At 23.5% G+C, this 16,011-nt stretch overlaps 1 protein-coding gene across 2 annotated transcripts in view; it reads left to right on the top strand.

Moving 5' to 3' along the window:
• LOC129619050 (tRNA dimethylallyltransferase) overlaps positions 1-13,290 on the top strand; it is a 114,491-nt gene extending 101,201 nt beyond the window's left edge. For both annotated transcript variants that reach the window (XM_055534126.1, XM_055534127.1), the window contains exons 6-9: positions 10,836-10,939; positions 10,998-11,131; positions 11,226-11,527; positions 13,009-13,290. In XM_055534126.1, the coding sequence (XP_055390101.1) occupies positions 10,836-10,939; positions 10,998-11,131; positions 11,226-11,527; positions 13,009-13,164 (696 nt within the window). In that variant the 3' untranslated portion in view covers positions 13,165-13,290. The remainder of the gene's footprint in view (positions 1-10,835; positions 10,940-10,997; positions 11,132-11,225; positions 11,528-13,008) is intronic.
• Positions 13,291-16,011: the final 2,721 nt, after the last annotated feature.

Here is a 16,011-nt window from a genome sequence, read left to right as displayed (position 1 = left end):
GCTATAGGCTCCGAAACTTTCAAGTTTTCTAGTTATATTGTTTTACATATTATAAAACATATCAATTATAATTTAAACAACTATTATTGTAAACTCCGAAAAAAATTCCAGTGACTTGGTAATATTGAAAAAGTCGATTTTATTTATTTTGCATTTATTAGTACCTTACTAGTTTTGTCTGTTATTCGTTAATATTTAGTATTTTTGTTACTTAAATGTTGTTAACTTAATAAAAGTGATAGTTTTCATAAAATAAAGAGGAACTATAGAAATTCTCTGTAGTCTGAATTTTATATAATTTTAGTTTAATTACCTAAAATTATTTATTAATTATTTATTAGCTTCATAATTTTAATACCATATCATTTAAAAACTCCATTTTGTGTAAAATATTAAATTTTCCTATTAAAAAAATTTTTTTCTAATAAATAATGTAAATGTCAAAATTTATATGGCGTATCTTCAAAAATTCGCTCCAGCTAGATAATTTTAATAACTTCAGATACCAAATGGTGTCTAGATTCTAAAAATTATTTTTTTAAATTTTTAAATTGCACCCAATGTGAGAAAAATGCATTTAAAAATTTCAAACCATATAGTTACCATTTCTTATAAAAACTGGCAAAAATAAAAAACCTATCAATTTTCTTTACCAAAAAAAGTTTCGAAAAAAATTTTTAGATTACTAAATTTTTTTTTTGTTTTTCCTAATACAAAATTCTAGTTTTTCTTTTCAAAAATTTCAAATTTTTTTTAAATCAATTTTTGTTTTTCAAATAAAAGTTTATATAAAATTTCGTTTCAATTTTATTACTAATTGTTACATTTCAATAAAAACATTAAAATTCAGATTTTTTACAAAATAACGTGATGTTCATCCAAAATAGCACTCTTGTCATCCAAAATTAAAAAATGGTTGATAATTACAGCGTTTAAAATAAGCAAAATTCAAAAATAGGGGCTTTAAAATCTTTAAATAGAAATAATTTTTGTGCTAAATTTTCTATACCATAAAAATTTCTTTAATGTTTAAGGACTTAAATTAACACTTAAGCAACTGGGCATAACTCTCTAAAAAAATGTCTTACGAAATTACCTATAGTTAGAAATCTAAAATTAAATTAAACTGAAAAAAAAAACAAGGGAAAAATTTGATTTTGCCTAAAGTTCGAATGCTTTGTATTTCGAACATACATAAAATACAGAATCAAGCAACATATTTACTTTAAACCCTTCACTAGGCCTTTCAGATACTGTTTGTTTGAAGTTCCCATCTTTTTCAGAACGGAAGATGTATTCAAAAAAACTTGAATAAATAAAAATTCCTTAAAATCCCTGGAACTCGGAAATCCTTGAGAACTGGCACCCACTTCGGAACAAATGGTTTACACTTTTTCAATCCTCTAACCAATGGTGTATACTTACAAGTGAAGAGTATATTTAGTAAATTCAAAAAATTATGCAAAAGTATGAAACACAAATAATATTTTTAAGATATTGATCATGATCCCTAATAACGAAACTAATTTATGTTCCAATTTTAATTATCTAGCAGGTTTCTGTTTGCGCAACTTAACTTAAATTATAAATAACAGAAAAAGATAGAATACCTATATTATGTGTATAAGAATAGTAACTTTTTCTTATAGAGAATGTAGAAAAACTGTAAATTTACTATATAGGAACCCCCTGTTGCAAATAATATTTGCGGCAATAGTATTTTTGCCTTTAAATCAAAATTGTTTAAAAGTTGCTGAAAACAAAAATTCATTCATAAATTTAGTTAGATTACTCGTATTGAGTTAATAGTATCTAATTGAAAACGTGCATTTAGAACCTCAGATTTCTGAATTAACTCTAGATAATACCTAGGTTTTTGTGTTTTGATAAAATATTTTGTTATAATTAATATAGAAAGCTTAATGTATTTTAATTTATTAGATTTTCTTGCAAAAATGTAAAATGTATGGGGATAGGAAAGCTTAGCAGAAAAAATTAAGAAATTCGTTATTTTACTCGCCAAGTGGGCAGAAAGTGAGTTACTATCATAAATTTGTATAATGTAATTTGCGGGTGAGAAGAATTGTCTCGTATTGTGTATCTCGTTTTTTCTAAAATGTATACAAAATTTATTAACTTTGTTTTTGAAGATTAGTCGTTTAGTCAGTAATGTGAAAGAAATGCAAAAAACCCTTTTTTTAAAAAATGTGAATTCTGAGAATTCTTATTTGAAAATTAACAAAAAGTTAAATCGAGATACACGATAAGGCTCTTAAAATTTAAATGTTTCTTAAAATTGATTTTAAAAGTTCTAAGATCTGTTGTTGAAGTTGAATGTATTCCACAACATAATTCGGTATTTTATCTATTTTTAAATATTTTAAATTATTTCTATGTATAACACAGGAATGTAGGAGTTTTTTAATAAGCAAATTTTCTAATTTGTGTTGAAAGAAAACAATAAATTTAAAACAAAAAATAAATATAATCAGATTATACAGAATAAGATCTGAATTTTAATTAAAATTTTATAAAAGAAAAAAAATTTATGTAGATTAAAAATTGCTTTCTCTAAGACTGTTTGAATCTCTACACTTGTAACATTTGAATATGCGTACAAAAGTGGCTTGTAGAAAAAAAAACTAATCTAAAATTAAATTACAAAAATACGGCTTTCTTGTGTGCCATTATTTAATCTTATCTATTCACATTTGTTTTACTTAAAAATAATAATTATTAAGTTATCTTTAAAATCCTTAATTAAGAACTATTTTTATTTTATAATTTCTTCCATTTGTTTTTTTTGTTAATTTAAAAATTAAAAACCGAACACAAAAAAATAGAAATTTATTGCTTTTTTAACAAATTTTCATGGTCAAATTTTGTATATTTTTTTTTGGTTTTTAATTTTTGTATTTATTATTGTTTATTTAGTCCGGGTAATTGAACTTAAAATTATTTGCGTATATCGTTTATTATATAAAATATAATATATTATTTTTGATAAGAATTTAAACTCATAAATTACTTAATATCTTATACTTTAGATCAATAAATACGCATAATATATACATACATACATGGTTTTAATTTATAAAAAGAATGTTTATATGTACGAGTATGTGAAATGAGTTGCTAATACCAAATAATATAAATCTAATAGTTGGTGACATTCCAAAAAAAAAAATTTTTTTATATTGAATTTTTTCGCAAAAAAAAATATGTAAATTTTGTAATTTTTCATAGTTTTAGAAAAGATATTTGAAAATGAGCAGAAATTGAAAGCATATATGAGAAAAAAAAACTATATATTTTTTGCAAATTAAACTGGTTTTAATGTTTGGTCACGAAAGTTAAAAAGAACACAAAAAAAAAATGTTAAAGCCTAGAAACAGTGGGCCATGAAATTTTTAAAATGGATTGGAATGTATACGCGAAATTTTTATTATGTTATAAAAAGAAATTCAATGTCTATTTGGCTTATATATGACATGTACATACGTACATATAAAAATATATTTTTATATATATTAATATGCATAAATAGTTTTACATTATCTGAGTCAGAATTTTATATTGTTATAAATAATTCTTTGTTATTCATTTAAAAATATTTGAATTATTAAAAATAAAATTAGATTTTAAATAGATACAATTGAAATTTAAATAATTTTTTTATTTTATTTTAAATATAATTTATATAAAGGACACCAAGTGCTCGGTATATTAAGCACACTTTTGTATTTTGAGTATAGTTTAACTTAAGTTAATAGATTGTTTCTGTTACAGTAATTACTTTTAATTCGAAAATCACGTTGAAAGATTTTAATTGTTTGATAATAAAATCATTGTAATTATATAATAGCTTTTTTTTTTAAATTTATCAAAAAGGAGTTCCCATAATAAAATTAATCGGTCGATTTAATTTGCTAATAAAAAAATTAAAACTTAAAATTAAATCTAAATTTTAAAATTTTTCTTAGTCTAGGTTTTGTTTTAAATGTGATTCTCTTTAGCAATTGAAACATTTTTTAAAATTTTGGTCCTCTGAGCTCTATTTCTTGTTCTTGTACAAATTATTTTCAGTAAAATCAGTCAACAAATAATTTCAGTAATTTATTAGGATTAGGATTAAATTATTTAGAATTTTTCTCTTGTTTTTTAACATTAATTCCATTGCATTTGTGCTAAATAATATTTTTTTTGCAATAAATTAAATTATAAAGAAATTATTCAAAAGACTGAAGTGGAGAACTTTTTTTTTTCTCTTAATAACAGCAGTTAACAAATATAATATGTATATAATAATTGATTCTATATATACAATGAAGTAGATAATGTTCCACAGAGTTTACGTAAGGTGAATGGAATGCAAAATTTATTAAAATAAATAATTACATATTTTCGTAAATCATTTCATTTTTATATTTTAGATTAAAGACTTAATTCTCTAAACTGTTTTACATTTTATGTACTTTCCGTATTCCTTTAAATCACTTGCTCTTATTTCTGTAATTGCGACAGGCAGGTTGTAAAACAAAAACACTTATTTTGCTATAAAGATATTTTTAGAGAAGAATATTGAAGATACTGATTAAAATAATGGTTTAAACACTGTCAAGTATATTTAGTTTAAAGAAAGTGCACAAAATAAGAAAATTAATTTCAATTCGTCCGTTCGTTTAACTTTTCGTCTTTGAAATACTACTAAGCTATAAATCAGAAACATTTATACGCAAATGAATCTTATTCTAAACAAAATCCCAAAAATGTCATTTACTGACGAATTATTATTCTGTCCAAACCACAAATTTATTTTAAATTTCGTAAGTGGAGAAAAAATGCCATTGTATTCTTGTACAAAAAATGATATAGAAAATACAAAAATAGAAAATTAACCATTGAAATCATCTATTTTTTCAAGGTTTTTCGCCTCACAATTACTAAAATTTCAATTTTCAAGTGTAACTTGTATGTATAAGCGTTATCTAATTTGTGTATAAAACCAAATGTCTAATCTTCTTATGAGGAAATGTTATTTTAATATTTTGACACATCGTATAATTCCTCCATGTTAACCCTTCTTTCTCTTAACTTTCTCTCAGGGGTCGGCAACGTGTGGTTTTTTGAAAAATTTTGTGCGACCCGGTAAGTTTGCCGAAATGTGACCAATCGCAAAAATGTGTGCTTACGGAAACATACTGGGAACTACAGCATTATTCGCCAATTTGTTACTGTAGTATTCATATACAAAACACAACCAGACTGAAATGAATTTTATTCAAACAATATTCAAGAACAAAAAACGCATTTTTTAATATTAATGAATCAATTAATGAAATATGAATTACTTCGTTAATTTAAAATACATTATGTATATGTAAGTGGAGTCGTATTTTTTTGTCATTTTAAGAACTGTAAAATTTTTGTGAAACGATGAAATTATGTTCAAGAAAATTGCCCGCTGTCTGGAAAAAATCTGGAAAAAGATGTAAATTTGTTATATAAAATAATTCTTTTTAAAAAAAAAGTGTTTGCGCCTAGAACCATGCTATTTTACAAATCATTATTTTGATCAGAATTATGAAAACACTAATTAAGAAGAGTTGAGAAAGTAAATTAGTACATACATAATCGGAAATGCTCTTTTGTATGAAAATACAAGAGAGTATTCTGTTGTACAAATTAAAATATAAAATCGTGTGCCAGAGTAAATGCGCGTTGGTAGTGGGGAATTCTAAAAGGACAATAATATCAATTATGTCCTTAAAAGAACAACATCCAATATCTTACAAAATCTTAATAATTCTCTTATACTTCTATAGTAGTTCTCTGTAATAGTTTAAAAACCTAAAATTTATTTAAAGAAGAAAAAATTTTAAAATTTTTAATTTCACTTTTTTCTAAAAAAAAAAAAATTAATCATGTTTTTTTTCGCATCTTTAAAAGCAAAAAAAAAATTTAAGATATTTAATAATAAAGTTGTTTTAAATAAAAAAAATGTGTGCATGTATAAATATTTTTTATTTAATTAAGAACAAGAATTTTATTAAAATTTTCCAATCACAATAATCAAAACCAAAAAAAGAACGAAACAAAAAACTAAAATCTTTTTTTTTAGACGTTGGAATCATTTACGCTTAAATCATTCGTAAATACCACGCATGTATTAAATAAAAGTATATATACAAATACACATACACATACATAATTTTAACATTGAGTAGTATTTATCGGTCGTCAGATGTTATAGACCTTTTCAAAATAAAAAAAAAAATATTCATTCACTCATTCGGTGCTCATCGATAAAACGATTCTGAATGAAAATTACATAACAAAAACTTATTTGTTATGTCTAAGAAAATTTATTCTAAATTTATTGTCAAGAACAAAAGTTTTTTTTTTTCTTATTTTTTTTTTTTGTTCATTCCTAATTAATAAGTACATTAACATCGGAATATCAATATTTTCAACCTGTTTCGCCGCGTATTATTTTTATTCTTTTTATTTCTTTTCTAGATTTTTATAGATTTTTTTATTTTACTTTTTTTCTAATTTCGCATTTTGAACGCAATTATTCTTTTTTTTTCTTTCTTATGAGTTTCGTACTGCTTAATCGAGCTTCGAAATTTTTTCAATATGATCGAGAATGAAAGAAGTAATGAGTCAAATTTTACTAATAAAATGCGTGCTGCGTGTGAGTTACTTGACTTTTAAAATTATTGAAAAAAAAAATGGTAAAGAAAAATAAAAGGAAAAAGTCAGTTTATTCTTTTTTAAAAAAAATTTAAGGTGTTAGAAAAATATTTTTTTTTTTTTTGTCTTTATGTTCCTATATTTGAAAAAGTAATGAGTAAAGTAATTGAAATAAGAGATAAGAAAAAAATTTATTATTATTATTAAAATATTATCTAATATTATTTTTGTTGTTTATATAAAATTTTTGTATCAATGACCAACACTCAATTTCATTTGAATAGAATTATTTGCAATACAGCAATATTTGCAATTCAGATTCGAAATTTCTTGGAAAGAAATCCAAAAACGATTTTCTCGCGTATTTTAACAAAATGCTGTAAATATATGCAATTTAATCGCGAATGAAATTATAAAATGAAAACTACTGCAGTACTGACAAAAGAATAACGATAAATTTGATTTTTTTTCTTGGCAACTTTAAGTTCAAATGCAAAATTTCAATAAAGTCAACTCTTCTTTACACATTTCGGCAAAATGTTTCATTTACAAAAACTGCGTTTTTATTTGTTAACATGTAGTTCCAGGATATTGGCCTGGCCAGCTTGGTTGGATTCATTTGAAACGTAAGGGTATTTGAGTATGTGAAAGCTCTCTAGGTAAGACACTAGGCGCTTAGGGCGGGGGTACAATAAATCGGTTATGTCGCATTACATTATCGCCTCTATTATCAATCTACAATTAAATATCTAACACTATGTGCGCATAACTGGTTTCGCAAACTTAATTGAAAATATAGACACAAGAATTTATTCCGACACTCAATTTTTATTCTAATGCATGACAAATGCGATATAATGACCGTGTAAGAAAGTTTCTTTCATTTATAGTAAGTAATAATTATTGTAAAAAAGCTTATAAAACCTATCTCTGTTGAAAGCCCTGTAATTAGAAACTCTTTATAAATATGTATAAATAAAATTATTGTAAAAAAATTATTTTCATTATTAACATAATCTGTTGACTTAACGAAATTTACTTCTGTAAGTATTCCAATTCAAATTGATCAAACTCTTTAAATGATAATTATTTAATATAATAATAATAACAAAAAAAAAAAAAAACAAAACGCAAAAGTTAATATGCGTAACCACAACTCAAAAATTTAACAAAAACGCTTAACATAAGTGAGAACAAAATTAAAAAATTTAGTATTAACACATTCATACAAACGAGTACGGATAAAGTTTATATTGCGATAAAAATACAAATACATACGCCATTTGAGCGTTATAAAGTGAGTTTTTTTTTATGTTAGATAAAAAAAAATAATAGAAAATATAAAAAGAGAAAATAATTCAAAAGACCCGGTGTCGGCCGGTGTCAATATGCTTTACAAGGTTGAAGTTTTATTAACCTTTTTCTATATTCGCATTTCTCGTTTCAATTCTAATTTTTCGTTTTTTTTTTTTAGTTGTGTTTTGTGTTGTTGCTTTCTTTATTGTTTTTATTTTTTCATTATTTAATTTCTTATTATGTAGATATTTTGGCAAAGCACAAATCTTAAATTTTTTACATTTTTATACCCGTACGAACGTATGTTCGAAGGGTATACTAAATTTGCCTTACCGTTTGTAACGCTAAGAAATAACGGTGTTAGATATAGACTCAAGTGTATGTTTTTGATCAGCGTCAAATTCTGAGTTGATTTAGCTTTGTCTGTCCGTCCGTCCGTCCGTCCGTCCGTCCGTCCGTCCGTCCGTCCGTCCGTCCGTCCGTCCGTCCGTCCGTCCGTCCGTCCGTCCGTCCGTCCGAACGATAACTCAAAAACTAATTGAGCTAAGCTCACCAAATTTTCACAAATGATTTATTGTAGTAAGTGCCAGAACCCTATTTAAATTGGACATGATCGGGTTACCGGTTCGGGTAGCTGCCATACAACTTCAAAATTTATTTGGCTATATCTCAGAAACTATAAAAGTTATGGTATTGAAATTTCACACAAACGAATATATTAGTAGGGCCAGTATGCCCCATAAAAGTCGTTGAAATTACTTGGCTCCTTCTGGTACCTGCCATACAACTTCAAAAGTTATTTGGCTATATCTCAGAAACTATAAAAGCTGTGATATTGAGATTTCACACATGTGAATATATTAGTAGGGCCAATATGCCACATAAAAGTCGTTGAAATTACTTGGCTCCTTCTGGTACCTGCCATACAACTTCAAAAGTTATTTGACTATATTTCAGAAACTATTAAAGCTATAGTATTGAAATTTCACACAAACGAATATATTAGTAGGGCCAATGTGTCTCATAAAAGTCGTTAGATTACTTGGCTCCTTCTGGTAACTGCCATACAACTTCAAAAGTTATTTGACTATATCTCAGAAACTATAAAAGCTGTGATATTGAGATTTCACACAAGTGAGTATATTAGTAGGGCCGATGTGCTTGATAAAATTCGCTAAAATTTCTTGGCTCTTTCTGGTAGCTGCCATACAACATCATTAGTAGTTTGGCACAACCAGTATTTTGAATAACACATAGTACTGAAATTTTGCATAAATTAATATGGTAATAAGGCAACTTAAAGTCATAGTCTGCCCCATAGTTAGTTATGGCACATTAGTTATTCGCACATAGGATAACAAATTCGTACGGGTATCACAGAGTTGACAAGGTCAACTCTATTTTTTTTCTCGTTTTTTAATTAAATCATGGAATAGAAAAAGTGGAGATACGTATGTAATCATGTTGTACAATAAAATTGTATAAGTAATCAAAATAAGATACAAAGGCTGCTTGATTAGTTTTGTTGTGCTCATCAATCTTTATTTAGAATTATTTTTGTTTTTGTTCTTCTATCCTCCTTTTATTGTTGTTTAAATATTTGTAATTAAAAATATGTTAAAAGTTTGAAAGGAAATAATTAATAAAAAATTTCGTTTAGAATTTTCTTTTTAAATTAGGTAGGATTGTAATTAGGAATTTATTTTGCTTTTAATGCTTATTGATTTGTTGAAAAATAATGAAATATAATGAAAATTTATGAGAACTCGCAATGATTTAAAATCAAATTTTTTTCAAACTAGCTGAGCAATTTGTAATAGCAAACAAATTAAAAAATTATGTTTAATTTGCTCCAATATTTTGAAAGTTTTTATTATTACTTCAATGTCGCGCTTTTGTCTTCAATGGTAGGGATTATTGTAGCTCTGTTAAAAGTTTGCTTAATTTTATTTAAAGATCGCTTTCATATATCTTTATATTGCAACAGATTTGATTTGGTTTACTATGCTTTCAATTATTTGATTTCATTATTAGTTTTCTTTGCGCCTTTCGTTCACTCTCTGCATTTCTGGTTGAATACGTGGAGAGGAAAAGAATACATTTACCAAATAATTGAGAAACAAGTTTTATTAGAATTAAAGTATGATAATAAAGATAGAAATCGGAGAATGTCCGATGTATAAATATAAAAATTATGATTTGTTCGTTTCAAATTACTATTTCTATCATATTCAATATAGTTTTTGTTTATACAAGGTTGTATGCTGATTTTTTAGTTTAACTATATTTAATTTGAAAAAAAACTATTCGAGAACAAACATTATTATATGCAAGAACAACTCGAATTTTTGCTTTTACTTTCCTTTAGTTTCTTCAACAATTATTTATAAATTTTAATGCGTGATGAAAGAATCTAAGAAGAATGTTTCAAATATTCATGAGATGTAAAATTTTTATCTTTTTCCATAAGTCTATTTTAAAATAATTAATAAAATTTAATATAAAAAATTAAAAGTTATTTTTTTTGTTCCTTATAATTCTAGATTATTAATTGAATATGCATATTTTGTGTTTAATTAAAATTTCACGTAAAAAATTTATTAGTTATGAAGAGGAAAAAAAAAAGATTACTTTTAGCGATTTTCTGTTACGCACAACTTAAATATTCAAATTTGAACTAATTAAAAAATATTTATACTCTGACGCTTTAATGCAGGGGTGAAGCGTTTTGCTTGAATTCAAGTTCCCAATATTGTAAAGAGTTGTATTGTTAAAAATCTATAATTTAATTTTAAATAATCTTAAATTAATTTTATCCAACAATTTTTAATATTTTTTTCCAGGATGTATTAAATGACAGATTGAACAAAAGGGTTGATTCTATGCTGAAACAGGGTTTGCTTAAGGAAATAAGGAATTTCTATAATATTCATTTTATGGAAACAAAGTATAAATAAATTTATTAAATCCTTTTAAAAATTTTCTTTAATACATTTTCATTATAGGGACGACAGTTATACAAAAGGAATTCTTCAAAGTATTGGATTTAAGGAGTTTATACCATATTTGAAACAATTCGATTCTAATCATGATGAAATTATTGGAAAATATTTAAAAGAAAACAATTTTCAAATAAAAGGTTGCCAAAAAAATTTAAAAATTCAATGAAATTTGAAATTTTAAAATGTTTAAGCATAAATTAACCATCCAAATTATTTAATATTATATTTTAGAAGACTGCGACCAAAATAAACCAGAAGGTATGACAATATTATTAAATTGCCTTGAGGAATTAAAATTGGTGACACAAAGATATTCAAAAAAACAAATCAAATGGATTAAAAATCGATTTTTAGCTAGTAAAGACAGACAAGTACCACCAATATATAAACTAGATACATCGGATGTTAATCAATGGGAAAACGAAGTTCAAAAGAAAGCTATTCATGTTATTGAAACATTTATTGAAGGAAAATCATGTACTATACAACCATTAAAACATATAAAGCATCCGGGAAGTGGATTAAATGAAGAAGTAATAATCACTACATTTTATTATTTTTATTAATTCAACATGCTGTAATAATATAAATAACAAACTAAAGTAAATTCGTAGGTTTGTCTTATCTGTAAGGTTCTATAATATTATTGATATTTTATACTATCTGTATAATTAAAGCTAATTTGTAATTATAATTTCGTTCAACAATTTTTCTTCTGATGACAAAAATCTATAATCTCTAAGCAAAATGTTAAACCATTTAGAAAACATTCATTTCACTAATTTAATTCGAGGTTTATTTTACATGAGTTGACGCGGTCAACTCTGTGATGCCCGTACGAATATGTTATCCTATGCGTGAGTTATGAATATCCCATAGCTGACTAAGTTTGACTTTAAGTTGCCATATTACCATATTAATTTATGCAAAATTTCAGTACTGTGTTTTTAATGTTTTATAAGATATGGCCAAACTACTATTGAAGTAGTACGGCAGCTACCACAAGGAGCGAAGCAATTTCAATGACTTTTTTCAAACAATTTGGCCCTACTAATATATTTACTTGTACGAAATTTCAATACCACAACTTTCATAGTTTCTAAGATATGGTTAAATAAATTATGAATTTGTATGGCAGCTACACGAACCAGTACTCCGATCATGTCCAATTTAAATAGGGTTCTGGCACTTACTACAATAAATCATTTGTAAAAATTTGGTGAAGTTAGCTCAATTAGTTTTTGAGTTATCGCTGGGACGGACAGACAAAGCTAAATCGACACAGAATTCGACGCTGATCAAAAACATACACTTGAATCTATATCTTAGACCATTATTTCTTAGCGTTACAAACGGTAAGGTAAATTTAGTATACCCCTCAAACATAAGTTCGTACGGTTATAAAAATAATATTTGGCAATGATTAAAGTTCCATTAATTGTTAAAAGTTCATAAAAAATTGTTAAAAAAAAATAATTCTTTTAAATAAATTAGTTAGGTAAAATATTTCTAATGAGTTTTTTGATATTTGATTCAGAAATAAGATAACCTACCTTTGCTGCACAAGAGCATCTGACTTTGATTTAGTACGAATAAATTGATCGTATACGATGCTGCAAATTATTTATAATAATAATTTCAATTAAATTGTTATTGAAAATAATAGCCAGAACTTAAAATTATAATTTATTAAAATTGTGATAAAAGTCAATTGCAATCTAATATTTGCTATATTTTTAGTAGCAACTAAATATAATGCATTTAAATAATGTCACTTTTATACAGATTTAAGGCTAATAATTAACAACTTTACTAACAATTTATAATTAACTCTTTTGGATTTAAAATAGAAAACAAAATTAAATACTCAGTTTTGATCGGACACCTTTTACTCTGATAATTTCAAACCCTTGACAAAATTAAAAGAATAATTTTGTCAAGGGTTTGAAATTAGCAGAGTAAAAGGTGTTTTGATATTTCCCTGAATAATGAATAATTTTCATTTTTATTTTAGGTTACAAATTATTGTGAAGTTTGTAAAAGACATTTTATTGGAGAATTTCAGTGGGGTGTACATCTAAAATCAAATAAACATAAAAAACGAAAGGATAGTAATAATAAAAAACTTAAAATGCTGCAAAATGAAGAAATTTCCAAATTGAAAAAATAGTTTTAAAAATAACAAATTTCTATTTCAATTTATGTTTAATACTTTATTGTCATTTTCTTTTGTTATTATTTTTTTTTCCTGATTTTTATTTTGTTACATTTAAAAGTATGAATAACGTTCATAATATTATTTTAGCATGTTTATTATTTTTTGATTTTTTTTTGTTTTGTTTTTAAAATAAATACAAGAAACTTTTAACATCAAAAACACTTATATAATAAAATGTTATTATATATATGTATATATTTATTTATATATAATAACGTATATATATAATATCTTTTAAATATTTATACGTATATATTATATTTATTTATATCTATGTATATATATACATAATTTATTTTAATAAATCTTATTTTGAATACAGGACTCTTTAATGTAAATATAAATACGTTCTTTTTTTTTGTTATTTTATTTAAACTTGGAATGCTAAAAATGAACATTTTGTTTTATTTTTTATAATATTTTATTATGTTAAAAAGGTATAACTTTGAATTTATTGTCTCTTAAGTTTATTGTTAAACAATTATAGTGATGATGATTAATAAAATAAATTTAAAATAAGAATAATTATTAGGACTAAATATAGTTTTTATGATAAATAAAAAATAAACAAATACATATGTATGTATATTGTTTTCCAATATAAAATATTATATTTTCAGAAATTTAATAGTAAAATAAAATCTAAATAAAAATTCTTACTTTTAAGAATTACTTTAAAAAACGGCGATTAAATTTTTCATCAAAAGTTTTTATTCGTATTTAAAAACTTTTAATTTTCCTTTAAATGTTTTAAAACTAATATGATAAAATGAAATTATTAGTGTAATATCGAGTTATATGTACATGTTGTGTTTTCCAAGTTAAGATTGTCTCAAAGTATTTTAGAGAATCAGAAACCATTGTAATTAAAATGAATTGTTATAAAAAAAAAAGTTTTTATTGAACTACTGTAGTCTATTTTTACAAAATTTTACTTTAACTCTTATAATTTATTAATTTTTTTATGTCTGTCTGGTTTTACTATTAAAAATTATTGTAATTATGTTTTGAAACTCAAATATTATTGCCACAAATATTGCCCTATCTTAAAATAAAAAGTATTTGTAATTGCATTCTATTAGGTAAAATCGCCGTTTATAACATTAAAATTGTAAAATAAAAATAATTGTTTATTTAAAAAAAGCAAATTTATTGTAATTTTTTAATAAAAATAATTATTATAAGTTTCTAAATTTTATATTGTTATTTTTCCCTAAATAGTCTAATTAAATGAAATTTTATTTATGATATTATAATGTTTTTTGGATTGAGGAAGCAAAACATAAAGTTATATTGCTGTTCTTTTATACATATGGATATGATACATATTTATTCATTATATCGTTAACAGAATCGTCAAGTTAGAACTGATTTAATCTATGAACAAAGTCATTGCTTCCAATTATTTGTTCTGATGTAGCAATATACGTTATAACCATATTTCATGTGTACAAGTAAAAATTTGGATAGTAAATTATTTTCATTTAAACAGTTTCATTTTATAGAAAACTAAAATTTAAAGAATAAATACTATAATTTTTTTTCATTATAAATTTTTTTATATAAGGTTTGTTTAATAAAACAAAAACGTTTACTTAATAAAATTAAATTAAAAATATTGTATTTTAGGATATTTTAAGCATAAACTAGCATAAGAATCTTGTTACACAAATTATCATCCTAACATATTATACTAATAAATTCATTTCACACCATTATAAAAAAGACTATCATAATTCTACCGCTGATGAATCGTGATTTTAATAACATTTATAAAAAATGGGATATTTAAAATTTAGTATTTATGAAACTTTCAAATTAATATTTTAATTATTTTTTTTTATAAGTTTAAAATTCATATTTCATAATATTATATGTAAAACAACAGATAAAATCTCACAAAAAAAGGCATATATGGAAATTACAATTTTTTTTTGTTTTCATAATAATTTAAAACCTTTTTGCATTTTGTTCAAATACACGTACATTTTTAGTATAGCTTCATTTATTTATTATTTTGTGTTTTATATACATATTTTATGTTATATGAAGCAACATTATTATAAGACTTCCTTTTTATATACATATATAAATGTAATATAGATGATAAAATTTATTAATATTTAAATTTTAAAGAAAATTTTCAATTTTAAATAAAATAATTTTTTAAATTAAAATTAATTTTCTACTTAGATAACAATAATTAATAACATTTAATTTACATTAAAACAAGATATGTTTTTAAAATTAAAATTTATATGTACCATTTTTAACAATCTTGAAATAACTATATCAATTTAAAGATAATTATATGACTATCTATTTATATATTATATACAAATATATAAGATGACATTTATTTTTTATTGCAAATTTAAATCACATTTATTTATTATTATGTTTTAAAAAGAGTTCGAAAAAGAAGATATTGAAAAAAATATTATTTTACTAATTTTTGTAATGTTTGTGGAACTTAATCAAGTAACTCTGAAAATATATTATAATTTTTTTCCATATATTTTAATTAAATAATTAAAATTTTAATTGATAATTTAGATTAAGTAAAATAATCAACCGGATTTTTATTAAATAGAAAAATTGGTACTTTTACATATTCTGCAAATAAGTCAAAAATTTTTAAATATTTCTTTAATAATAATGAACATATATATTAATTTAGTTATTTTCATTCTATTTTTATATAATATTAATGTAAGTATATAGGCATATATGTACAATAATTTTCTATTTTTATTATTTGAAATTTTTTGCACTAATTGCTTATTTTTTTCATTATGA

The sequence above is a fragment of the Condylostylus longicornis genome, unplaced genomic scaffold (genome assembly GCF_029603195.1).
Source record: "Condylostylus longicornis isolate FDR11 unplaced genomic scaffold, ASM2960319v2 ptg000010l, whole genome shotgun sequence".
NCBI classification, from domain to species: Eukaryota; Metazoa; Arthropoda; class Insecta; order Diptera; family Dolichopodidae; genus Condylostylus; species Condylostylus longicornis.
This window is presented reverse-complemented; position numbering and strand designations above follow the sequence as displayed.